The 27785-nt window shown below is 40.3% G+C and overlaps 1 protein-coding gene across 2 annotated transcripts in view; it reads left to right on the top strand.

Annotated features, from left to right (window-relative positions):
• The window catches only part of Atp6v0d2 (ATPase, H+ transporting, lysosomal V0 subunit D2), a 45729-nt gene extending 25066 nt beyond the window's left edge, over positions 1-20663 (top strand). The window contains exons 1-7 of one of the 2 annotated variants that reach the window (XM_017320194.2): positions 4833-6403; positions 6645-6823; positions 8678-8757; positions 10116-10193; positions 16049-16225; positions 17422-17496; positions 19121-20663. In XM_017320194.2, the coding sequence (XP_017175683.1) occupies positions 6655-6823; positions 8678-8757; positions 10116-10193; positions 16049-16225; positions 17422-17496; positions 19121-19282 (741 nt within the window). In that variant the 5' untranslated portion in view covers positions 4833-6403; positions 6645-6654 and the 3' untranslated portion in view covers positions 19283-20663. Of the gene's footprint in view, positions 1-4832; positions 6404-6644; positions 6824-8677; positions 8758-10115; positions 10194-16048; positions 16226-17421; positions 17497-19120 lie in introns of those variants that run through there. The other variant, NM_175406.3, reaches the window with a different exon arrangement.
• Positions 20664-27785: the final 7122 nt, after the last annotated feature.

Below are 27785 nucleotides of genomic sequence, written 5' to 3'. Positions count from 1 at the left end.
TATTTGCTGCTCATTTGAGATAATAGGGAGGAATTCAGACTTAGTCTTGAAGTGCTTATTTTAAAAAAATCCAAGTCTGTTTACGTACAAAAGTGACTACGATTGAAGGCAGCCACTAGCAAGCACTGTTGTCATTTTTGCTTTCGGGGTTTTATATTAGCATATTTTAATTACACAAAATAATGAGGTCATTATAACATTTTCACATATGCATATAATATTCTTCAATAATATTTTTCAAAGTTAACAATTTTATTGCCAAAGATATAGATAATGTTGAACTTTTTACTTAAAAAATGTTGTCTAAGCCGGGCGTGGTGGCACACGCCTTTAATCCCAGCATTCGGGAGGCAGAGGCGGGCAGATTTCTGAGTTCGAGGCCAGCCTGGTCTACAGAGTTAGTTCCAGGACAGCCAGGGCTACACAGAGAAACCCTGTTTCAGAAAAAACAAAACAAAACAAAACAAAACAAAACAAAACAAAACAAAACAATGTTGTCTAGAACAATGACCAACCAAAAATGTGTAAGATTCAAAGGAGCAGAACAGGCTACACACATGCATGTGCACACAGAGAGAGACAGAGACAGAGACAGAGACAGAGACAGACAGAGACAGAGACAGAGAGAGACAGAGACAGAGACAGAGAGAGACAGAGACAGAGACAGAGAGAGACAGAGAGATGAAGACAGAGATGGAGACAGAGACTGAGAGAGTTAACTGGTTTTTCAAAATATTTATAAATCAAGCACGTGAAGCTAATCTCCCCCAAACATAACTGTCTCATGTTCCTTTCGAATTTTTATCTTCTCTATTGTTAGCACGTGTATGTGTGTATACAGGCATATTCATGTAGATGTTAAAGGATAACTTTGGGAAGTTGGCCTCCTCCTTCCACTGTGGGTTCCAAGGATGGATTAAACTGAATTAAAAGCCCCTGAACTATCTCCCCATCCATTACTCATGGTCTTTTGGATGTCTTATCCTTCTACACGACTGCTCAGCTTCTTATCTTCACTGTCCATCTACCAAGAGAAAATGGGGAATTTTGAAAGTGTTCTTTTAGTTACAAGTAAATGTAAAACCACATATGAGGAAACCTCAAGCTTAATAAACGTATATAAACATTGTAAACTTTTTCATATTAAAGATATGGTTTTTGAGTTTCTACTTCTATGCCTGCGGAGACAATTTACAGGGAAATCTCTTCTCAGAATACATGGCCTTATTTTATAGAAGGCACTCTCCTGTGTTTTCTTATTATTACTAATCCTGAGGCTAACCATTGAAAATTGAATAAATATTTCTGTTCTTAAGCTGAGGAAATGGAGTACTTGTGAACCAGCTTTTAAGGAGCAGAACTGGCCTTAGAATCATGTTTATCACTTCCCAAGCCTCGGTTTCTTCTAATGTGACAACCTTGTTATGATTTACAAACCGCTTTGATATGCATGGTTTACTTTAATTTGCACAGTGGCCCTACCAAGCCTTCCCCTTCTTGTCTTGTAGTGCCAACTTTGTTTAAAAGAATGTTCTATTTCCCTCTGTTTTGACACTTGTTTACACACGCCCTCAGTTTTGTACCGTACTCCACTGTGCATTCAAAATCGGGTGAGTTGCTGAGCCCTTCCCACCATAGCCCCTCCCACAATAGCGCCTCTCACCATAGCCCCTCCCACAATAGCTCCTCCCACCATACCCAGCCACTTTCTGTCGCCATCCTCACCCCACTCAATCTGATGCCTTTCTCAGTGTATCTCACTAAGTCTCACTTCTGCCCCAGTAACATTCTTCAGAGGTCTGACCTATTCTCTCTTCTAAAACATGCACCTTTGTCCCCCTTCAGTGCTGTGGGTCACATTCCAGACTTTGGTACATGCTAGGAAAGCATTCCAGCACAGGGCTATATCCCCATGCGTTAAAATATATACTTCTCTTTAAGTTATCTTTTGCTGAAGAGGTAATCATAGACCAATTTCACAAGTGCCTGTACACAAGGAATGGAAATGTATGTTTGATCTTGAGGGCAAAAAGGAGGTCTCTATCACTTTAAGAATGAAAGCAGTGGTGGTGCTGGTAAGAATAGAGATTGCAAAGGGAAGAGGAATATACCGGAAGCATCTGGGTTGGGTGCCTCTCTGGGTCATGTGATTTAGATGCCTGTGGGGAAAGGAGCAGTCATATGCACAAAAAGAAGTATCATAGTTCAGATCGCAGCTGGGGGCATAGCTCAGTGACACGAGACTGCTATGACATCTCAGAAGCCTCCAGTCTTCAGAACAGAAATGTATAAAATAAAAACACGAGTCGATTATATTAATAAAACTATACGTGTTTATAAGAAGCAAAGACCATATTCTCAGAACCATAGATTTGAAACTCATGAAACACATTTCTTTAGAACACATTTTCTTCTGAAAATTTGTGAATATTCTGCTTCTACAACAGAAGGAAAAATTGTGGCTGAGTAGTGGGTACTGAATTGAAATTACAGTGGATCTTTTGGTTAGAAAACACACAGGTACTTCATTCTCTCAACTGAGAAGGTCTAACAGAAATGGTATCCTCTTAGCAAACCCAACTAGTACCCAGATGTTGGCTCTAGCAGTATTTGCTCAAAAATAGGACCAAAATGTTTCCTCAGAGAAATAGCTGATTCTAGGGTTGGGACAGGAAATGTGCAGAATTAGCCTGCACCACTTTATAGTGCCAGAAATGGAGGAAGTGCTAAGAACCAAACCACAATGATACGGGCATGTGAAAGGAATGTCAGGTCAAGTGTCAGAGTAGCCAAAACTGAAACAATCTGTCCATAAAATAAAGGAAGTAGCATTGGACTATCATCCCAGGTAGAAAATAAACATCATGGGTTAACGTCTGTGCAAACAAATGATTAAATTAATTAATAAGTAAAGGAGAAACAATTTTCCTTGTTAAAAAAATTTCTGGAAGTATTACAGATACTCTGTAATAAGGGGGGAATTGTCATCACCACTCCTCAGGGATACTGCATGTAGAGACACTGAAAAGATACAACATGCAGAGAATGGATGGAACAGGTTTCTTTGGAGAAACCTGGCAAATGCTACCTTAGCCCAGAAATCAAATCAACATCAAAGATGCAAAATTATGTCAGCATCTACCCTGGATAGGGTGCAATGGGTCTTCCTCCTGATCACCAATTATCTGAGCCTCCTTATAAGACAGATTCTAGCAGTTAGACATTCTATACCACACCTGATCAGTGTTCCACACACCCCTCTGATCTGACTTTCAGCCACTGCCCTATGAGCTCAGAATCTGGTCCTTATTGTACAAAAATATGTTTTCAAGACTCTTAAACAAGTGAAAGAACAAGTTAAGGTCCAAGGAGAGAGAAGAAATCTGAGACCAGAGGGCAGTGCTGGAAGGGCTGTCTGTCGTGAGCTGGTGGTTTTATCTGAACCGGATAAAGGGACTGAAGCCCCGGCTTTGAGCGTGGTTGTTTATTTACCCAAGGCAGCACTGTGTAGGCATCTTACACAACCTGAGGAAGTAAGTGGTGGATATTTGGAATAGAAAAGAGGTTTCACAGAGAGGCAAGTTGTCTTACTGCTAACAAGGTGCTGCCAGATTCGAGCAGGCTGACCTGAAGCCCCATATTCCACGGCCCATATTCCTCAGTGCCCAGAGCTGTGAAGTCTGCAGTAGACAGTTAAGAGGCCTGAGGGAGAACATGCAAAAATACTTGCATGTACTACAAACTCTACAAACTAACATTGAAGTACGGTCTCATTATGGCTCAACTTGGCCTCGAACCTGTGGTCCTTTTGCTTCATGACCCTATGTGCTAGCATTAGAGGTGTGTTCCACCATGCTTAACCTACAACCTACTTTTAACAACTTAAAGTGGTTTTGAAATTGAATGACGATAATTTGATTTTAGGTGCCTTCATGATTTTCCCAAATGACAATACCAAGGTATAGATTTAGAAAGAGGCTAAAAGTGGACATATTGGTGTAGACCATGAGTAGCAGTGAAAATTACTTCACCTGAGTAAGTACTGATCCTGGCTATAACAGTACCTATGAGCACAATGATCTTAAAGCAGGAGTTTGAACTAGATAGAAAATCAGTTGTCTAGAAGCTAGCCACCATATTCACGACCTGGGAGCTTTGCAGATATTATGGCTGGAGAAAGTAGTCTATCTTTTGATCATTGTGTTAGTCCAACTATTGATGGTGTTGATGAACCTGGTATATGTGTAGCATATGCACATATATCTCCCAATCATTCATTTCCTAAAGGATGATAAGAGAACTGGTGTTATTGTCCCATCTGAGAAACAACTCCACTCAAAAAGTAAGTTGAAGTAAAATTCAATCCAATCAGTACTACCCTTGTTCTTTTTGATAGGAAGCCAACTTCTATAGCAGCAGAAACATTCACATGTGATACACACGTGTCTGCACCCTCGGCAGGACATTACATGTGAGCAAATCCTCTTCATATCACTGACTTAATTAAGATGCAGAAAGTCAGCTGGGCATATGCTGTTATATTTCAGAGGTGCTGTTCCCAAAGCTTACCAATGTCTGGTAGGAGATAGCAAATCCTTTACCAGGTAATTTCTTTCGAGCCTAGAGGGACAGCTAAATAAATGAATGATGCCATGCTAGATTCATTTTCAACAGATAAAGTGGATTCCGAAATTTCACAAATTCTAAATTGGTACTGCTATTTGGGAGGTAATGAAACTTTATAGTCAAATGCTTTTTATGAAGGGATAATTGTCTCCTTCAAGAATGCTAGCTAGAATTTTCAGTGGGGCAGACTGTAGACTTTCCAGAGCAAAGTAAACTTGCTTTTCCAGCTCAAAATGGATTGGTGCTCAGTAAGCCTGTAACCCATGCATGGGGCTCCAGCAATAGCATTTCGAAGTGTCCAGGTTCACTGCAATCCATAGCAAGGTATCACTTTTCAAATCTATATTGTGGCAATGATGCACTTTTCCACCACTGTTAAACTAGAGGTCTTCTGTCCATTCAGCAGTGGACTGTCCCTTCCCTCCTCCAATCTGCCACCTCCCTCTCTCCACTGCTTCTTCCCCCTTCACCACACACCCTCTCTTCTCTCAGCTGAAGCAAATACTAACCTAATCTGGCTCCTGTCACTACAAGGCTACTTCCCCTTACATTAAGGTCAGCTTGTGGTATGAACTAACCTCCCTCTCCCTCTCCCTCCCTCTCCCTCTCCCTCTCCCACTTTCTCTTTTCCCATCTCTTTAAACATACACTGATCAGGCTCTGCCTGTCTTTCTTCTTCCACAGCATACTTCCCTGAGTGCATTTACTATCTCAGATGGGATCTTAGTTGCTGTAGCCTATGGATGCTTCTGTCAGTGTTCTCCTTAATGTGCCTGTGTTCAATGATACTCTATAACATTTCCTTGTAACTTTCTAGAGCTTTTTGGAGTTCACTGCCCTGGCCTTCTTCCCATCTGACCATTCTATTCCATATCCTCCAGCCCTTAAATGATGAGGTTCCTCCTATAGTTGTACAGAGTGAATATTTTACATACTGTCTTAGTTAGAATTTCTATTGATATGACAAAACACCATGATCAAAAGTAACGAAGATAGAAAAGGGCTTATTTAGTTTACATAATCTGAATATCAGTCCATGAGGGAAGCTAAGGCAGGAACTCAAACTGAGCAGGAACCTGGAAGCAGGAGCTGATGCAGAGGCCATAGAGGGATGTTGCTTACTTGTTTACTTAGCCTGCTATCTTACAGAACTCAAGACCTCCAAACCGAGGACAGCCCTCCCACATCAATCAGTAATTAACAAGATGTCCTACAGGTTTGCCTAAAGTCCAGTCTTATGGAAGCATTTTTCCCAGTTGAGGTCCCTTCCTCTCAGATGACTCCAGATTGTGTCAAGTGGACATAAAATGAGCCAGCATATGTACTCTCTAGGGACTGAGCTTAATCCCTGTCAGCACTTTGCTTTCTAGCTTTAACCTGCCTTCTTCCTGCCTCTAGCCGTCTCTAGGTTACACTTCTAAAGCTTCCTAGCATCTTCTTGGGTATAAACTCATTCTGTCCAAAATATCTGCACACACTGAAACTGTCTTCTTCCCACCCTGTCTCTTCTCATCCAACATTTCCCCAATCTACTTGTGGTCCTAAACACCAAAGGCAGCATAATACAAGGATTAAAAAATAGTGTCCTACAAGCAGACTACCTGAGTTTGAACCTCAGCTTTCCTATTGTTAGCTATAGCTGCTATCATGGGCTATATTTTCATCTATCTGGATCTCTGTTTCCTCGACTATAAAATGGAGATAATAACAGTACCAACACCACAGTGATCTTGTCTAGATCAATTAAAAAACTTTTGAAAAGCACCGCATTCTTCAGGTAAGTATTTACCTCTTCTACCATTTTAATATTAAGCACACAGATCATAACACTAACACTCCCTATAGTTGAGAAGCATTTAGCATCCACTACTGTTCCTAACATGGATACCTCTCCCCTTATCCATCATGAGCCAGTGGTCCAGACCAAGAGTGTGTGTGTGTGTGCACGCTCACACGCATGTGTGCGTGTGTATGTGTATGTGTGTTATCCTTTTTCTAACACTTGAGTCCTATTTCAGATGCAGCTATATGATAGACAATATAATTCTACTTATGAATGGGGCCTTGCAAAAGAAATCTGTGAAAGAAGTTCTAGCCAAGTGTCACCCACTGGGCCGTTTCACAGAGATGGAAGCTGTCAACATTGCAGAGACCCCCTCAGATCTCTTCAAGGCTGTGCTGGTTGAAACACCATTAGGTATGAATACTTATTTGTGAAATGGCCTGCGCCTGTTAGAAAATGCACATGTTTATGAATGCAGTTTTATACTCTTCACATTCATAGTCTAAAACAGGATAGCTGAGCTGCACATAGTGACACATACATACATATGTAGAAGGCTAAGGCAGGAAAGTGGGACATCTGAGATCTGTGTGGTTACACAGAGACCCTGCTTCATGAAAACAAAGAACACAACACAGCAAAAAGAAGCATCTAGGCCTAGGAAGATTGCTCAATTGGTAAAGCACTTGTCCTGCAAGCATAAAGACTTGAGTTTGAGCCTCAGAACCCTTGTAAAAAAACACAAGTGTTGAGGCACATTCCTCTAATTCCAGCACACAGGAGGCAGAGAGCCTTAGAACTTGCTGGGTATCTTGGGCTTGGCAAGCTTCAGTAAGAGACTCTGTCTCAAACACAAGGTGAGTATCTCTTAAGGAATGATACCTAGAGTGCCCCCTGGCTTCCACTTGGACACACACACACACACACACACACACACACACACACACACACACATAGACACACAAGCAGAACAATAGACAAGGTTGGGTAACCTTGAATTCTCGTTTCTCAGTTGAAGGCTGAATGAGATCTGATCTTTGTCACTGACAACCATCCAGATTAGGGAAGGGAATGGGGCTCAGATCCCAACTTCCAAATCCTTATGCTTTCTACCAGGTCATAGAAACTAAATGAACTTGTGAGTTCTCACACTGTTGGCTTCTCTTCTGTGTTTTATACAATTAGTTCTCTATCCTTTCATATTAAACTCTTATTTAGTTCAGGTCATATCTAGGGAGCATTTTGTTTTAAGAAGTATAGAAATGTCATTGTTATGTGCCACTTGGGACTTTCTATGAAATTATCTAGATCAGTTATGAGATGACTTAATTTCATTATAATTTGGTGCTGATAATAATGTCATTGTTCAAAATGTTAAAGGGGAAGTTTTCATGCATTAACTATTACTGTCAGGAAATCTAGAATGGTAGCAATTCATTGTTGATCATAAACAAAGTAGCTTTTACTTTAATTTGGGGAGCAGGGGTTAAAGAAATGTATCATTAATCAGCACTGGCATCTATTCTGGAAGACCTGGGTTCAATGCCTAACACTTACACAGTGACTCAAACTATGTGTAACTGCAGTTACAGGAGACCAACAACCTCTTCTGGTCTCTGCAGGCACTGGGCATACACAAAAATGCATGTGTATTTTACAGACAAGATACTCATCCATATAAAAAATATAAAAAGCAAAATAAAATAATTAATTTGGAAAGCAAGGTTAAGCATAGGGTATTTTTCATGCTAAGAACATGCCCTACACATGAACCCATGCTCTGAGTCAAAATGGTTATCCTTCAAAGAGATATGTTAAAAAGTAAAGGGCCTTATGGTATCTGGGTCACCTTTATGTATCTGAGGCTCAGGTAGTACAACCTGTTGGAAACCTGGAATGAATGATCTGGGAATATGAAGCAAAACTCTGCTGGGTCCCTGTAATGACTTGGGTAATTTAGTTTATCCCAACATCCTCACTTTATATTATAGAATAACAGTTTTGAAATTTAGTTTAAACATAGTTTTAGTAAAACAATGAGCCTGGTAGGGTGCAGATGGTAAATATTGCTATAAGGTTATGATGGGATATAGGGAGTTTTAAAAAGTTAGCCTCCAGTGACTATTTCCAAGGTGCTGTGAAGATTAAATAAGGTAATTTGTATCTACTGTTTGGTACAGCAAAGAGTGTCTAGGGTTAGCACACAATAAATGCTTGGTGAATAATAGATTTGTACTCTGGCTTGTGATTTATATCCTTTTCTTTCAGCTCCATTCTTTCAAGATTGTATGTCTGAAAACACTCTTGATGAACTGAATATTGAATTACTGCGCAATAAACTATACAAGGTAACAGTTTTCCCAAATGTATTTTTCTGATTGCATAGTATACTAGAGTTGGAGTTCACTAGTAACAAAGTTACTTTACCCATTGGCCAACTTTCAATTATTAAAGGATGCCTATTTGAAATATTGCCTATAGTTTTGGCTTCTTCTTCTTCTTCTTCTTCTTCTTCTTCTTCTTCTTCTTCTTCTTCTTCTGTTATGTGCATGTACATCAGTTTCTCCTATTCAGCAAGATTCTTAAGAATAAGTAGTGTACTTTATTCTTCTGTATCCTTTGTTCGGTGTCCAATGTCTAGAATGTAAAATGTGTGGGTTAGATGATGATAAATGGGTAGGTAAATATGTGAGAAACCCTATATCAAAGGCAACTGGTATACACAGTAGGCATTCTGTTTATAGTGTCTGTCTCTGCTGTAGATCTTGTTTCAGAACTCTGAATCTTATAATTATCTGTACATGCAAATGTATAGATAATTAAACCCATGTCAATATTACCAACTGGTAGATTCTATGTCATATGTAACACTGCATGATCTGATTGTCTGAACTGTGTTGCCACCATTTGAGAAGACTGTGTGCTATAAGCCAAGCAAAATCTGCTAGTGTGCACTGCATAAATTAACATGCACTACTATGGTATGAAAATAGTGTATTACACTCAAATACATGGTCCTCTCAATAGTAGTTTGTTATATGCAGCCCTTTTGTTTTATAAAGAGACACTGAACTGTAAGTAGGCATTCGTGAGACATAACCAACAGAACATAAGGTTCTAAGCCGTTCATGGCCTTAGTTCACCTAATTCAATAGCAAAGCTATAAGATTTGTACAATTCTTGTTCCTTGTATCAACCTGAGGGATATGGAGAGGTGAGGCTTTCTTTTGCAGAAACAGTTAACTTAGTACTGAGTTAATTAAGTATTGGAGCTGGAATGCAAACACAAGTAGTCTAACCTTACAACCTAGACTCTGCTTTTCCAGTGTATTCCCACAGTCAAAGCCAATGTGTCTTACAAGATTTAATATCAGAGTTACTAAATCATTTACAGAGCTCAGAGGAGGACTTGGAAGTCTTGTTAGAATAGTTGGAATCAACTATATAAAATAATCCAAGAATACTACAAAAATGATTGTTAAGTAATTAGACATTGTGATAAGTGCAATTTTGTTCTTTTATGTTTTTTTTTTTCAGTCTGGCCATGGGTATATTAGATATCTATTAAATTCACTACAGAATATCCTATGGTAGAAACAATTCAGTTTCCAGTAAGGCATTTTATAAGCTATGAAAAGATGACCTAGAAGTTTCCAGAAGGAAACTTACTCATTTCACTGTTAAAAAAATCTTCCTTCTTTCTAAGTCTTACCTTGAGGCATTCTACAAATTCTGCAAGGATCACGGTGATGTCACAGCAGACGTTATGTGTCCCATTCTTGAGGTAAGAAGGAGCTTTTGTCTCTGTCTTTGCCAAATAATGAGTTTATATACTTGCCCTTGCTTTGACCATGATGTATTGTCTTTTATCTTAGAAGTTACCTGAAAATTCAATAAATAATGTCTCAAGAGTACTGTTTTCTTAGAAGCCAACATTGTAGCTTAGTGGTTGAACACTTAGTAACAATGTGGGGACTTGGGTTCTACTTCTAGCAGTGCACAAATCAACCAAACAAAATGCCTAATTATGATTCATGTTGATGGATATGTAGAAAGTAGACTACAATTCAGTAAACATTTTTGCATACCACTAATAACTGGTAGATTATAAATATTCTTATAATACCCAATCAAATTCACTCCAAAGATGCAACACTGAGTAACAGGAAACCCTTCAGGTTGGTACTGCAGTCCATCATGCCTCTCATAGTGGCATAATCCTTATACAGACCTTAGACAAAGGCTAGCTCAGCCTTAAACAAAGGCTAGCTTAGCAGTCCTCCATCATTGCAGCATTCAGCAGGAAGGCGATAGTTAAATGCACAATCAGCAGGAATTCGATTGTGTGTGTAACTCCACATCAGTGCCTTCCCTGGAGTTGATGTTACATCCTTTCAAATTTTCATTGTATCACCAAAGATCCCACCCATGCTCAGAGGCCCTCTTGACAGAACATTGACATCTAAATGCGTGGGAGCTTGGGGTGGACATCAAGTAAGGCTGGTGTTCATCTCAGATTGTATTTAACAGACATCTCTCCATGGCTTTCTAATCCCCTTAACAAATGAAAGAAACACCACTTTGATGTTTTCTAAATCCTTATTTTGCCCTTTGAGACTAGGTTTTATCTAAGGAATATTTGTATTCTCTTTAAAAAACAAAAAGAAAAAAGAAAAAAGAAAAAAGGACTTCTGGTTTCAAGAAAAATCTATTAAGCACTATCCTTTAGGCAAAAAGAAAAAACTTCCAGGTGGCATTTGCATATATTTTTAATACAATTCTGAAACTGCTTTTCATATAATTAGTTCTCAAAATATGTACTCATTGCAATTTTATAGTTAAAGTTACTTTGCTATTCCTGTTGAAATACTTAAAGTAAAGCCAAGCAGTTCTTGAAAGAAAAATCTTACCAGTGTCTGAAAAAGCATAAAAGTATGTTTTGCTATTATATACTATGAAGTGGGAATTTAACAAATAAAAATACTTTTTTCATGACACAGTGTCACAAGTGAGCTAGTTTCTCTTAGACATGCTGGTTACATAATGAAGAATATAGTCATCTTAGGCAGTGGTTGTCTTTCTTCACATAGATTAACTGCTCACCATTTCATCCAAAGTTCCTAACTCCACTTTCCAGTTGGTATAATTTTGTTGGTTTAGTAATGATGTGTCAATCTTTGCCCAGATATATGTAACATAAAAGTTTTCATAAACCAGTTACCTTCTAAAAAAATGTGTAATGACTCTTACCAGACAACATTTTTCTGCAGATATAACTCAATCATAGCACCCTTACCAAAAATCCATGAGTTCCTGAGTTCAATCTTCAGCACTGTCTTAGCCAGTGTTCTACTCCTGTGCAGAGACACCATGACCAAGGCAACTATAAGAGAAGGATTTAAGTTGGGGGTTTGTTTACAGTTTCCGAGGTTTAACCCATAGTCATCATAGCATGAATCAAGGGGCATGCAGACAGATGCTAGAGCAGTAGCTGAGAACTATATCCTGATCCACAGGCAGAGAGAGAGAGAGAGAGAGAGAGAGAGAGAGAGAGAGAGTCTGGGCTTGACACAGGCTTTTGAAACCTCAAAGCCTAGCCCCAGTGACATACTTCCTTCAACAAGGCCACACCTCCTAATTCTTTTCAAATAATTCTATTCCCTGGTGACTAAGCACTCAAATATATGAGCCTATAGGGGCCATTCTTATTTAAACCACCATGAGTACTTAAAAGAAAATAATGAAAATCCAAAACTCAACACTACTATATGTTAGATCACTATATGCCAGTGCTTTGTATAAATGAATTCCCTTGGACTTCAAGACTGACATTTTAGAGCCTATCTTTCAAAAGGGGTGCCTGAGGCACACAGATGGCTAAGAACTTCCCTAGTGACATACTATTAGTAAAAGTCAATGTCAGGATTTGAGCCTGAGCCACTTGGATTCAGTTCTCATATACTTATCTAAGGTGGCATATTGCTTCAGCACCCACACTTCTTTTGTGTGTAAAAATGTATTAATTCATGATCAATATTCTATTGTATAACCTATAACAATAAGGATATGTAAGAAGTATGCCTTTGCAATTCTCAATAGTGTTTTGGAAAAAATGGTTATCAGTAGAAAAATTTGAACTACTAGATACCTAGTGTTCTTCTTTCCTACTCCAAGAATACAAATGCATAGAACTATCTTTATACATTTACATAGAAATATCAGCTCCACGTGACAGACAACTACAACTTTTCTAAAACTATGCTCAGATGGGAGTAGTCAGTTTTACATGTACTGAAGATCACATAGTTGGCCTTTTTGTATTTCTTCTGCAGCTACAGAGCACAAAGACTTATAATATTCCATATATATGGTCTTGAATGCCAGTTGATGGGAGTACTCAAAAGCATTAAGGAACTGGGGATGCAGTTCAAACGCAGAGTGCTTATCAAGAAGGCACAAATCTCCAGGTTTAAAACCCAGCCCTGCAGAGGAGGGGGAGAAAATGAGGGAGAGAAGAGAATATAAAGAGAGAGGAGAAAGAGGAGAGTGTCCTGTAATCTGAAGCTGTGTCAGGCTGTGCTTAGGGATGATCAAAGAACATGTTTTTAAACTTTTTCAATTATAGTCATTTTCCCTATGAGGCTCCACATTCATGCCAAGAGCTTTTAAACTCAACGAAAAAAAAGAACATTAGAGTATAAAAAGAATTCAAAAGAAAACAACCAAATAGGCAGGAAATAGAAGCATGAGTTATGAAAAAGAAAAAAAAAAAGGCTCTTTATGGGAACAGCCCTTCCTCTTCAGCGCAGGCAGTATTTCAGCATGTAGGGCTATGGAATGGAACATGTGCTTACAAGCTAAGAAATAAACTAATAACAAAGGCAAAGCAAAGGAAATGGACGAACCATTTAGATAATATGGTCAAAGTCTTTTCTTAACCTGATTCTTCCCATCTACCTGTTTATTTAGTTTTCCAGGGGCTTACTTATCCTTAAGTTTAAGTTGTGAATATCCTCCACATGCCCCGTGCTCCCTTGAGCAGCAGTATCCTCTGGTGGGGCCTCTGCTGTCTTGATGCCGGCAACACTGCTTAGTCTGTCCAATTCCCCTCCTTAAAATTCGAACATCTTACAACTAGAAAGAGTATCTGGGATGGCTACCCACATGTTTATTTCAAGGATTTTTTTTTTGTAGTGAACAATCCCTCTTTCATTTCTTCTCTTCTTATCCCTGGAAGGTTTAAAATGATTTACAAGACTGGATATAGGCAGGAGCCAGATTGTAACTGCGTTTGCTTCCAAATAAGGCTACCCTGCTTCTGACCCACCCATAACTTCCAGGAGGCTAATCAAAAGGACCAGTGGGAGCACTCACCCCCTGATGATAAGAAACACCTGTTCTAACAGAAACCTTCCATTAGAGCTGCGGCAAGCCTGGCTTTGTCACTAGCTAGTAAGTGAGGAAAGCAATGAAGGAGAGCACAGAGCCAGTCTCTCCAGCTTTCTTTTACTGGTGAACAGCCATGCGGTCTTGTTAAGGGGCAGAGTGTGATTCTAAGGGTTTAACCTTAAACTATGGCTTGAGAGTCTGCATTATTCCCATTGACATCAAAGCTACTGAGCCATGACTTCGAGTAGCATCACTGTAGTAAATATTGTATACAATTCAAAAGTGATGAAACCAAGAAGACTCTTCTGCTAGATTCAGTAGATAGTTAGAATACTCCTCTGCGACAGGCATTGAGTCCAGAAGTGAGCAATGAATAAAAAAAAACAAAGTCCTTCCAAGAGTTAAGAGTAGGAAGTGGAAAAATACAGGGACAGACTTCAAAATGACAAGTACAAAATATTTCAACGATGCCAAGAAGAATTCCTGAGTCCAAAGGCCAATACCTAGCATAAAAGGTGGGGCTCTTGAGGGAGTAGAAAGGGGCCTGGGAAGAAAGTTCTAAGAGCCAGAGGGTGGGGCAGAGCCTGTGAAATGCTTTTGTCTGGACACACGTGAACTTATGTCAGTTGTGGTTACCTGGACAGACCTGCATAAGATCATCTCAGTTTTAAATGCCAGGATAGAGTAAAGAAGAGGACCTGAGGCCCAACCTCTAGCTGAGGAACTATTGGCAGTTGATGTGGCTGCTGGAGGAAAGTTATTTTTCTATAAGAGTGTAATGTGGCCATTGGTAGGTTCCCCATGTCCCAGTGGATTGCCCCATACCCATTTGTATATAGGGCTACAATTTGGACACAGTGGGTTATAAATATATGTATATATTTATGTAAATATATGATATATATAGTATATATACCACATATATACACATATTATATATAGTATACATCATATATATATCATAATTTTTTATAAAAAAGAGGAAGATGGAATAATTTATGTGGATATGAGGAAAACTGAGAGAAATCAGAAACACGAGGAACAAAAGAATAGGAATGAAATCTTAAGGAAGATAGCATGATTACAGGAAACTGGATTGATGGAATAGGAGCTCAGTGACCTCACAGTGTTCGGCACAGGTCATAAGTACACATTAACCTACTTAAGGATTCTAAGGAATCCGGCCTTGCAAGGAAGACAAATCACCCCAAGACACATGATTCTTAGCTAAAGAATCAGAGGTGGCAGGTCATTTAAAAAAAAATCCAAATCATGAAGATACAGATGGCATAAAATATAAAGTTTAATTACATAAAACAAATAAATAGGGCTAGGGATGTGTCTCGATGGTAGAGTCAGTGTGACATGCATGAGGCCCTAGATCAGATCCTCAGCATCACAAACAGTAACAATAATACCAGTCATAGTGACGGGGACATTGAGAAGGGGTCAGTAACACTGAGAGATAGCACGCGTTTGCTGTTCACACACCCCAGCACACACATTCGCTCACATTGCCTTACTCCCTCCATGGCTGAACCATCCTGGCATTATTCTCACATTTATGGAAAATGCATTGATGACTCTGGTAACATACATGAAAACAACCTGTGAGGGACTCGTTGCAAAGAACCTGGCAAAGAGAGCTTTGGTAGGGTTTCAAGAGTCATAGGTAGTCCCAGGGCTGCACAGTCTCCTCTAGCAAACAAATTCTCCCTTTCAAGAGGAGTCTAAAGGGGACTAGAGAAAGTACTAAAGCAGCTGAAGGGGCTTGCAGCACCATAAGAGGAACAACAATATGAACCAACCAGTACCCCAGGACCTCCCAGGGACTAAGCCACCAACCAAAGAAAACACATGGTGGGACTCATGGCTCCAGCTGCATATATAGCAGAGGATGGCCTAGTCAGTCATCAATGGGAGGAAAGGACCTTGGTCCTGTGAAGGTCTTATGCCCCCCTGGTGTAGGGGAATGCCAGGGCCAGGAAGCAGGAGTGGGTTGTTGAACAGGGGGATTGGGGAGGGGATAGGGGGTTTTCAGAGGGGAAACCAGGAAAAGGGATAACATTTGAAATTTAAATAAAGAAAATATCTAACAAAAAAAAAAAAAAAAGAGGAGGCTAAAGGAACCCTAGTAACACATGCCTACTTTGTAATTAGACACGGACTTCACTTCAGAAATGCAATTCTGCATGTAGCTTGGGGTGTAATTGATGATTATATTTGCTGCCTTATGTCTTTTGCCTGCAGTTTGAGGCCGACAGACGCGCTTTAATCATCACTCTGAACTCATTTGGCACTGAACTAAGCAAAGAAGACAGGGAGACCCTCTTCCCCACCTGCGGCAGGCTCTATCCAGAGGGGTTGCGGTTGTTAGCTCAAGCTGAAGACTTTGAGCAGATGAAGAGAGTGGCAGATAATTATGGAGTAAGTGACTTCACCAGCACCCGAGTGCCTTGCATTACTTCAGCACAGGCCCTTTAGAAGCTCACACATCCATTTAGACACATCATCCAAAGTTATACCCAGATGGCAGCAAGCAGAGCCTCTTGCAGTAATTATGCCTCCCAGAGAAACACTTCAAATTTCCAGTCCAAGCTGGTGTCTTTTAAGAATCCTGCCAAGAAAGCCCTTGTTTAAATCTCCCAGGAGTGGTTATCTGAGCACTTCTTGAAGTACCTTTTAAAGCAAGTTCCCCAAGAGGCTGAGGCAAGCTTCTGGAAGTGGGAGTTCATGTCAAAACTATATAAAAGAGCCTGACCCCAGAGTGCCTTCCAAGTACCCTCTGGGGAAACAAGAGTCAGGACAGAATAACTACAGGAACTAAAAGAGAACATGGGATGTGTGTGGCTTCTCCCAACCCCTTTGCTTAATGGCAGAAGCTGGCAGATGAACAGAACCATTCGTTTGCTCTCCCTTCTGCATTCAGGACTCTCAGACAGCATGGGGCTCTCCACAGATGGTATGCGTCTCACCCAGGACCCACCTCCTCGGCCTTGTGGGTAGTCATACATATGACCTACAGTTCACATCCTCAGCTTAAGAAGACACTGGTGTTTCCTTATAGGTTTCTGAGTCCTTCCAGGAGAAATTCAGCAAATAGCATACATAAACCTTCTTAATGTAATGGAGGGCAACTCTTTACTACAATGTTAAGATTTAGGCTTCTCGCTGGTTTCCACACCTTCTACACTTGACATTTCCTTGAGGTGTATCAGTTGTCGTCTCAAGGAGCTTGCAAACCTATACTGGTCAAACTGTAAGAGTTCAGTGAGTCTGATGCATTTATGTGTGGAAATGTCAATGTACAATGAGGAAAAAAAAATGTAGCTTTTGCCCTGCACTTGTAGCCTTGAATAAGGGAGAAAGGGAGAATTTCTACCATCTCTTGGGTTGTTTGGATATTTTACAGGATGAGGGCATGTCAGCAAGTCAAAGGCCTGATCAAAAACACTCAGTCCTTCAGTTACAAATGTTCTTTAAATCACACACACACACACACACACACACACACACACACACACACACACTAACAATAACTCTATTGCTAAGAAGATATATTTATATGCATTTGTAAAAACTGAAAAATCCCTTACATTTAAACTCTTGTCTTTGTTTTTAAGGTTTACAAGCCTTTGTTTGACGCTGTCGGTGGCAGTGGGGGGAAGACACTGGAAGACGTTTTCTATGAGAGAGAGGTACGGTGGAAATGGAAATGTTAGCATTTATGTGCTCTTGTCGTTGTTATTGTTATCATGGACTTTAAATATTTCCTCACTTGAAATTTCTTCTATTTCATCAGGACAGTTCGTGCTTTTCCATAAACATTGTATATTTTCACTTCCTTATAGTGCCAGAGCCCTGCGGCTGCATATAGTTTCACAGAAGTTGTCCTGTGAAGAGTGTGTGTTTAGTGGGAGCTATAGAAGTGACTTTTGCATAGTTAGTGAAGTAGAAAAGGAAAACCGGGCATCCTCACAGAAGCTGACTTTTCTCAGTTTGGTTCCCCTCACTCCCTAATTCACATAATCTGCAAGAACTTTTTTTTTTCATAGTTAAAATGCAAGTATAACAGTATCCACATGGGAATTATTCATATGGAGACCCAGAGCCTAGATTAGTCCCTTTCCCTAAAAAAAGTGTGCAGATTACTTAATCAATCATTATCAAGTCCTTGGCTACTGTACTGTTTAATGAAGAAAAAATTTATTCTTCCTAATCAAGTTTGTTTCTACAATTCTAGATAAATTTTCTAGTATATTCACTTGACTGAAGCCATCCCGCACTCCTACCCTCCCTCCCCCCGGCTATCTGGTTGAAGTTAATAAAGAACGAGTGATCAGTGTTGGGATATCACCACTTGCAGCCTCGGGGAACTTTGTTCCCAGACATTAGGCATTTTTCAACAGCCTGCTTCCATACAAAGGAGTGGAAGCAAGGCAAAGAATCCAACATATTAGGGATCTTTACAAACTACACAGGCTGTAGCAGCACAACAAACGGTCGGTCAATAAAGCTGCTCTTTGCAAGAAACATGAGTGTCTACAGAGTCAGCCTGCACTCCTGACTCTGTCGCTTAAGGTGTACAGAGGAGCAAGAGAGCTCTGCACCTCTCCTGCCCAGCATAGTGGGATGGCTGCACACCTCTTCTTTGCAGCATGGTGGACTGTGTGCCTCTCCTGCCCAGCATAGTGGGCTGGCTGCACACCTCTTCTTTACAGCATGGTGGACTGTGTGCCCTCTGTGCTTCTTTTCCACCCTAAAGTCAAAATGGAACAAAGTGAAAGACCCGTTAAATAAGGAATTTCATTTTCTTTTGCTTACTTACTTTTGAAGAACAAAGCAATATAACTTCATGGCTTGTAGCTCTAGAGCACTATAAAAGGCTCACATGTCAGTCTGGATTCCAGTGCACTGTTGCATTTCTCTGAGACGTAGACAGCCTTAAATACCTGCTCAAAATTTTTGGAAGTTGTAGCCAAGAAGGTGGCCAATGAGGCTAGGCCACCAACTGAAAGCCAGAGAAATAATAGTGGAAATTTAAACATATATTCCCCAAACACACCCTTCTTCTAATAGCACTAGGATGTGAAGCCTACTGTGTGAGCCCATAAGCTTTGGTACTTTTCTACATTTGTCCATGTGACCCTTCCTTAAGATGTGCTGAGTTGCCTCTGATCCCACTATTGGTCCAACTGGCCCACTAATTAAGAACAAATAGGCACCACTGTAGCAGAAGCCATTTCTAGCTTGTCTATTACTTCATAAATGTAGTATGTTTTAAACAAACTGATGGTCCTTGTCATCTTTTTCCTTCCTTAGGTACAGATGAATGTGCTGGCATTCAACAGGCAATTCCATTATGGTGTGTTTTATGCGTATGTAAAGTTGAAGGAGCAAGAGATGAGAAATATCGTGTGGATAGCAGAATGCATCTCACAGAGGCATCGAACTAAAATCAACAGCTACATTCCAATTTTATAAGCCAGTGTACAGAAGATCATACATGTTGCCATGAAGTTATTGAGGAAAGGAAGGGGGATTGTGTCACATTATCTAGATTATATAAAAGTAAGTCATACCACCTTTCCATAAACTACATGTCCACTGGAAGCCCAGTAAACAGAACTTGAAACAAAATATGCCTTTCTTGTTTCCAACAAGCCCCAGTCGTTTTTTCACATTTATGACTTCCTGCTCACTGGCCTCATACGTTCATTTTCATTGACCCTGTGGCACTTTTTGTATTCTCATTTGGTCAGACTAAAATCATACGTAATCAGGTTCTTCACGAGTTCTTTTCCGTTCTTCTCCCCAAGCTCAAACACTGCTTTGCCTTTTACGTGTTTGGTCCTTCCATGCATTCACGAAAATGCAAAGCTGTGGGTAGCTAACATACACCATGCTTGGTGAAGACACGTTCCCTTCCTTTCCCCCAAGACTTTTGAGAAAGATAGATTCCCCAAATGCAAGCATTGTTAAATTTATTACTAAATTAGATTATCAACGCACACATAGAGACAGAGAGAGAGAGAGAGAGACAGACAGACAGACAGACAGAAGGATGAATAACTTATATCGATATGTATACCAGTGGTTCTGTCATACTTTATTCCAGAAAATCCAACTAATTGTACTTTATTCCTTCAGAAGATGTAGATACAGCATGGTTGCTACATAAAGTTGAAACAATGCAGAGGTTGCTCAGAAAAAGAAAAATAGCAAAATGTGTCTCCAATCTTTTCTTTAAATAGGAAATTTTTCTTAAATATAGTCTATGCTTGCTCTGCTTCACAAATTAAATCTGTGCAGTCAACATGATGACTCAGCAGGTAAGAGCTTGAAGTCAACTCCATGAGTTCGATTCCTGGAATCTCACATATGGAAGGAGGGAACTGCAAAACTACAAGATCATCTTTAATCCTTTAATCTTTACTTATGCACCCCACCACTACACACACTTACAAAAGAATTTTAAAGAAGGGCACAGAAATAATGTGAACTAATTTTACTATACACTCTCTATATACACATGCTATGTAGAATAGTATGCATAAACTAAGGAGCACAACATTTTTATGTAGAATAATCATTTATAAATATAACAAAAATAATGTTTTGTTGAACTAAGAAGAAAGCCAAGTGCCTACTCCTTGACTGCAGATGCAATTTACCCAGCTGCCTCCTGCCCAGACCAACACACCTTCTCAACCACCTTAGACTGTCCTCTCAAACCCTGACCCAAAAGAAACCCTTCCCTTTCTAAACTGTTGTTTCAGGTATTTTGTGGCAGCAACACAACAAAGTAACTAATACAGAAAACTGATACTGCCATTGCTACAATAAACTTGATTTTGGGATTGCCTTTAGAGTTGTTTTCTGTGAGAAATATGGAAGATTTGGAAGTATGGGTTTAAAAGCAAATGATTAATTGGCCATTGTGATATGAGTTTGGAAAAGCAGACAGCTCAGAGAAATCCAGACAGTGGAAGGCAATTTCCTGAGGTTTCTGAAGCACTCTAGTAAGTACTCAGCTACAAGCCATTCATGGGATATTCTGGCAAAGAAGCTGGCTGTATTCTGCCTATGACATGGAAACTTGACAGAAGCTGAATTCAAAGGAAATTGACTGCTTGCTTGGTAGAAGAAATTTCCAGACAGGATAGCAGTTCAGGCCACACCATGGTTACTACTCATTGCTTTTCTCAAGGTCTACAATGAGAGAGTGCAACGAGAGCATAACACATGTAAATGTGCATTTAGGATAAAAAGGAATATAAACAAGTTTGAAATTACAGACAAGGTAGGTGTGGACAAAGCAGATATATTTGCTAGAAAGATTAACGCCATTAGAGAGAACCCAATTACTCAGCACTGGGACAATCAGAAAGGCGCCCCAAAGGCAAGACCCAACTGTTCAAATGATCCAATCTATGAAAACGCAAGTTAAAGAGCATGCCTGATCTGAGAATATCAGGAGAACTGAAGGGACATTATGCTGAAAACCAATTCCCAGGGAAACTGATACATGTATGTTCAGTCTCAAAGTTACAAAGAGACTGCTGCAACCATGGGCCAGAGGTTGGGAGGCAGGATGTTTCTTAAGCTGGCAGAAATTTGAGTGCATGAAAGATCTAAGAGTGATGGAGACAGGGAGTCTTGCCGCAAGAGTCTAGACACCTACTGAGGCTAAGCAGTTCCAGGAAGGGTTATATTCCTCACACAAGGTTCTGAGAGACAATTATGTGAAAGGAAAGATCAAGTTCTGATGGACATTCTAGAATGCGGTAGATGCCAGAGTTGCAGGATATCTCCTGAAGAAAGTTATAGACACAGAGGGAAACCAGTCCAAGAGAGAGAGATGACAGGTGCTGAATGACACAGATCTGGAGAGGCAGGAATGCCAAAAGTCATTGGAGTTCAAATTATTCTGAATATGGGGAAACGATGATTGGTACTTTTCTTTTGGAGTTTCAATATTTCTTTTATATCCTTCTGTTCTTTAATTTTGAAATGGGAACATTTATTCCATGCCATTAAGTATCGGAAGTATGAATTTTTAAAATTTTTTTATACTGGCTTAGTATTTGGTACATTGCCTTGAGTCTTGAGGAGGGACTTTGTACTATAGCAAACAAAAAGACAAGAATTCATTTCCTAGTCTAAGTAGGGGGTTTTGGTTGACAGGGTGGGCTTTTAGTTTCTATTTTTGTTGTTGTGTAGAGACTGCCTTGATGTGTAGCCAAGGCTTGCCCTTGATCTTCCTGCCTTTGGCTCATAGTATCCAGGTTAGAAACAGATGCCAGTAATCCTGAGTCATTGTCTTTGAAGCTGACACCTCCACCATTCTTTTCCCCTTATTTCTCCCAACACTCATTAACTTTCCGTTTCCATCTCTATTATTGTTGTATTTCATCTTGGAGCAGTATAGTTTAGTGAGATCCACACCCCAGATTCCTTCCAGTCATTAGCCAGTCCAACCACCCATACATATCTACTGCAGACTATTCACACCTTCTCCCTCCTCATCCATTTTACCATCACCATCATTTTTTCTCCACTTCATCAAGTGTTCCTCTGTTCCTCTGTCCCTCAGTTACCCTATAATATAGTCTCCAGTTTCTACCACTGACTGAGGGCATGGTTGCTAACTGAAGTTCAACCAACTAAAGGATGTCCCAACAAGGATGGTTCTTGGATGCTTATGCTCAGGAAAGTGAATTGGAACTATTTGTAGAGAAAAAGGGAATAAGTAAAAAGGTCCACATAAGCTACCGTGAGCATCAATGTATTACAAATCTATTACTCCTTAGAGAATGACAAGTCTCCCAGATTCATGAGTGCCATTTAAAATCTGTAATCGTTGACCACATGGAAAGCTCAGCAGAAGCTCTATACAACCTTGGATGACTTCAGCACCTTCAAGCCTATTTAAATTAGTGGAGAGCGAGGCTGTCTTCAAACTGTAACATGAACATGGCTTTCTTATGATGGTAGCAGAGGCACCAATATTAATCTTGAATCTCAGCAGTGAAAGTCATCAGCCTTTATTTTGCCAGTGCTGAAGATTGATATTGTATGATAGACATATGCTCTATCACTGAGCTCACACCAGCCCAACCCTTCTTACTTTTGAACAGCAATTTTACATTTTCGTTAACTTATCCATTTCTATTTTGTAGAAGGCTTGAGTTCCACCTGCTTACAGACAGCACTAAGGAATCTAGGACTGTTAAACATCTAGGCTTGTCTCAATGGAAAGGATGTGAATACCTTTTTTCTACCTAGCAGGCTGAGAGTGGATACAGTTAATAGATCATCTGTGTTATCTGTCTAACAGGCCATTCCAGAAACCCCCACAATATTATGTTTACCCCAGACACTTCCTCCCTAAACCTTTATCTTGAGCATGGCTTCTCAGTCAATAGAGCTGACACTTAGGGGAAATGTCACATGTGCTTTTTAGCTTGGTGACCTCTATGCTATCTATATAACCAAGAGCACACCAGATCTTAACCTAGGCCCTTAAGCTATAGGACCCATCTTACAGAAGAGGTCACATGTACATGAGATTGAAGTCATTGTCACCAGGAACCTTTTTTTTTTTTTTTTTTCAAAATTGTACTGTGCTTAAATATGTCTAAAATAAACTACCTGGCATCAGACTGTAGAAATTTGAACCAACAACAGTTAAGCTGTGTTAAACTGAATTTCCTCTTTGATGCACTAGGATTGTTACTTCAATGGCCATGGCATTTGTAAAGACTTCCCCTATATACAGAGAGAAAGGGGGGAGTGGGAGGGGCAAGGGAGAGAGGACTTGCTTATGTAGATTTTCTAAAATTAAAGCATCCAATTATCCAACTTGAACTTTGCTCTTAGAGCTGCCTGACTCACTGTATAATATGCTGTCTGCTTTACACTTGGGGTTGTTTCAATTTAGACTTTAAAGCAATTTTGTTTTTCAAGAGAGTTCACTAATATCTTCTGGAGTATCCCTGTGATATCATCTTGGACTGTCCATTACATCACTAGGGAAAAAAAATACTGTAAAAAGGAAACAGACCTAAGAGTTTGGAGAGTTCTGTTTTGTTTTGATTGTTTTTAATCTGTTTATTTTGTTTTGTCTTGCTTCTGCCCAGCTGGAGATCAAGCAGTTTTATCCACGCATGAACACTAGACCACTGAGCTGTATCCACAGATAGACTTTAGTAATATTCACGAATAGATTTTTTTTAATTCTTTAGCATATTTAACAGGATTTGAAGAGACTGGAAGCTAAATGACCAGGAATCTCACTCCAACACTCTAGATCCTGTGACTGTGCATGGAGATTTACCATGATGGGGAGATCTCTGTAGTTCATGCTGAGTAAATCACTTAGAGCCTCAGAAGCCTGCCAGCAGAAACATCTCAAGGGGGAACAGCAGGCAAAAGCATGCATATAAATATAAACTGTGCTTTAAGGCATTGACACCACAGTTTATTCCCTGCGCTGGATGTAATTTATGACATATTACTCTTACATTAGCAACGAACATTTAATAGCAATCCTTAGAATACGTTTAATAATTTGGATCCATATGTAGTTTAGGAATCTGGTGACCACTAAGTCATTCTCTTAGAATAATGAATATCTTCACAGCCACAGAATTGTGCATAAAGCCTTTGACCTGTTTTTGAACTCTAGGGTAGAAAGCTCAATTGCAGAAGCTGAAAGGGGAAGAAAGTGTCAGGGTAGGGAGAAACAGACCAGAAGGATTTTAAGTTTTAACATAATAGGCCTGTGAGATAGCTCAGCAGGTAAAGGGTGGAGTTGAATCCCCTGGCCCCACATGGTGGCGGAAGAAAATAGACTCTACAGCTGTTCTCTGACTCCCACACCTGCATTGAGGCGTTTGTGCCCTTTCCCACCCCAGAACAAATAAAAGGCAAGTACTCCATAGACTTTTCTTATCCAAGGGCAATGTACTGAGCTGAACAAGAAGGCTTCAAGGAGGAGAAGTCCACACCTGGCCAGTCTTCAGGAGGGCAGAGGGACTGAGGTCACAACCATTCTGAGCTCCAACTCAATTGAGATTATAATCCAAAGTGCCTACAAAGTGCTTCTTAAAATTGATATACGCAGCGGTCTGGCCCTGGTTTTTGCAAGAACAATAGATAATATTTTTTGTGAAATGGTTAAGATAAGTGCTGAAGCCTAACTCTAGAAATGAATAATCAAGCAGGAAAAATTACTTTTGAGGCTTTATCGTCAGGAAAAAAAAAGTTGCTTTCCTGTAGTCCCTTGATTTAAGCTAGAGACGAACCAGTTCTATTTTATAGTCATCGATTTGCTTAAAATTGAGTAAAATAACTCAAGTGGAAGAAATAAGAGTAGTTGAAACACACGGGACCTCCTTAGTAAACACTGAAAATCTGGTAAGACAGGCAGAAAGATCAGTCTGTCCGGTCCAAGAGGGCTGCAGAAGTGGCCGGTGCTGGTCTGGGTGAGGCCGTTTTCAGGAAGGACTGTGGAGAGAGTAATTGGCTCAAATCGGTAGCAGCTGGACACTGCTGACCTTGCCGGAGCCCCACAGAGGCTGCGCTAAACACAGGAGCGATTTGAAAATGTGGGAAAGCAGCAGGAAGGAAAAGGGGAAGGCTCTGTAAAATCAAAACAGAGGAGAGCTCACTTCAGAAGAAATCTCAGTCTCATTGATGTCAAATGAAAACCACACCCTCTTTAGTCTCCTTTAAGTCAATTTTACATAGTAACAATTTTCCTCTTCCCCCTACTTTTCTTAGTTTCTGGGCTTTTCCTACATATTTCTCCACTGGGATGTAATTGCTACACTGTAAGCACTTAATGTAATTAGGAGAGAGTAGACTCAGGATGAGAAAATAAGTGGTACTTTTAAATGTACCTCGCAGCCACTATGAGAGCGACTGCCTCAGGCTCTGAGGAGCCAAAAAGGCTGGTGCCAAGGCTATGTGGCTCTGCAGCAAGGACGTCCTGCCTGAGCTTAGAAAGGAGACCTCAGATTCAGGGGTTAACCGAAGTGATTCCCACCACTGTGGATGTGGTGGCAGGCACAACAGAACAGCACTCTATTTAAATAGAAAGCGTCTACCTATTTTATAAACTAATATAAATTGAGACTTTTCTTTCTAGACACCTACCCCACCCCCACCCCCTGCGCCGCAAAGAGTGAAAATAGCCCCATTAACTTTTAAGAATCAAGTAATATTGTCAGCTGTAAGCCCAAAGTCAGAATTTAAGAAAAAGACTTTTAAAATATTCATTTTATAAAAAAAGCCCACGAATGGGAAAATACATGACACATTTATTTTTAAATCCAGAGTCTCTCAGCTACGGTGTCAAAGCACAGTTTTCCTGTGGGTTGCAGAGTGAAGAGATGCTCACCTCACAGCCCTCAGGATGCCCCCCCCTCCTATCCTCTAACCTGAATTACTGTTTCTGCCAACCCCCCCCCCCCGTGCTGTGCCAATGTTATTTTATTCATGTGCAGTGATGTGGGAAACAACTAAGCCGTTTTAACCAAGCAAAACAGAAAATGAGTAACAAGGCTTTCCACCAAGAGCTTGATGCCAGGGCCAGCAGAGGCCATGTTTATGTTTCAATGCTACCCTTTTTGGACATCAAAACACACATCCTTCACAATTAGTGTGTTCTTCAGAGATTAGCATCCATCACATTATCTGTATCAAGGTGAGGCATTCTTTGTCTTAGAGCAAAATCCAAACTAAAAACCAGCAAAATATCTCTGTGAGTAAACTGACATACATGATTTCTTCTTAGAAAGTGAGTGATTTATTTATTTTCAAAATAGTAATTTTAATAACTTTAGTAGCTAGTAAGTAGCTAATAGCTATAGGAAACATGTTTATGAGTCCTTCCAGCAAAGAAGAGATTTATTAAGTTTCAGAACTTATTAATTCAGTGGTGTTAAGTCACACAGGGCACTTGTGAGGTTTTGTTTGGCAAATATCCCATGAGCGCTGCCTTTTTCCCCAGAATACAGCTTCTTCTCACTTTTATCTGTTTCCTGAGGCTACTAAGGGAAAGTTTTCAGCTTAACTGGAGACTGGGGTTTCCCACCAAGATCCTCAGAGCAAATGGCCTGTATCATCCTGTTACACTGAGTCTGGGACTTTTTTCCCTCTGCCAAGTGTTGCAGGTTAGCAGTTTTCATGGTAAGGAGTGTGTGTGTGTGTGTCTGTGTGTGTGTGTGTGTGTGTGTGTGTGTGTGTGTCTGTGTCTGTGTGTCTGTGTGTCTGTGTGTGTGCGTGTGTGTGCATAGAGGCCCTAGATCAATGTCAATTCTGCGTGTGTATGTGTGTGTGCATAGAGGCCCCAGGTCAATGTCAATTCTGTATGTGTGTGTGTGTGTGTGTGTGTGTGTGTGTGTGTGTGTGCACGCAGAGAGGCCCTAGGTCAAAATCAATTCTTCTATTACTCTCCCTAGTTTCTTGAGACAAGGTCTCCCCCTGAACCTGGGGTTTGCTCTATGGCTAGACTGGCTAGCTAATGAGGTCTCAGGGTTAACCTATGTCCCCCCTTCCCCAGAGGCACCCCTCTGTGCACAACACTAATGTGAGTGCTATGAATCCAAACTCAGGTGTTTGTGCTTGAACGGCAAGTTCTTCACACACTGGTCATCACCTGCCCTCTGTCTAGGGAATCATTTAATTAGAGAGTTGCATGAATAATCTATTCTGTGCTCTGGTACACAGACCCAGGCAGCCACCCTGCATCCATGAAGGGCTGCTCATGGTTGTGGTGATCTTGTCTATGCCTTACCCTGGTCCATTTTTTTTAATTGATTTTTTTGTGAATTTTACATCCTGCACCTAAATGCCACTCATGTCCCCATCTCTCCTTCTCCACACTTCACCATTGCAACTTCCCCCCAAAAGAAAACATACAAGCAAAAAATTTTGCTGCGGAAGCTGAGCTGTGGCACAGTGTGTCATGCAATATGCC

Source organism: Mus musculus, chromosome 4 (assembly GCF_000001635.26).
Source record: "Mus musculus strain C57BL/6J chromosome 4, GRCm38.p6 C57BL/6J".
Lineage (NCBI taxonomy): Eukaryota > Metazoa > Chordata > Mammalia > Rodentia > Muridae > Mus > Mus musculus.
The sequence above is the reverse complement of the archived record's forward strand: the minus strand, read 5'-3'. Positions and strand labels throughout refer to the sequence as shown.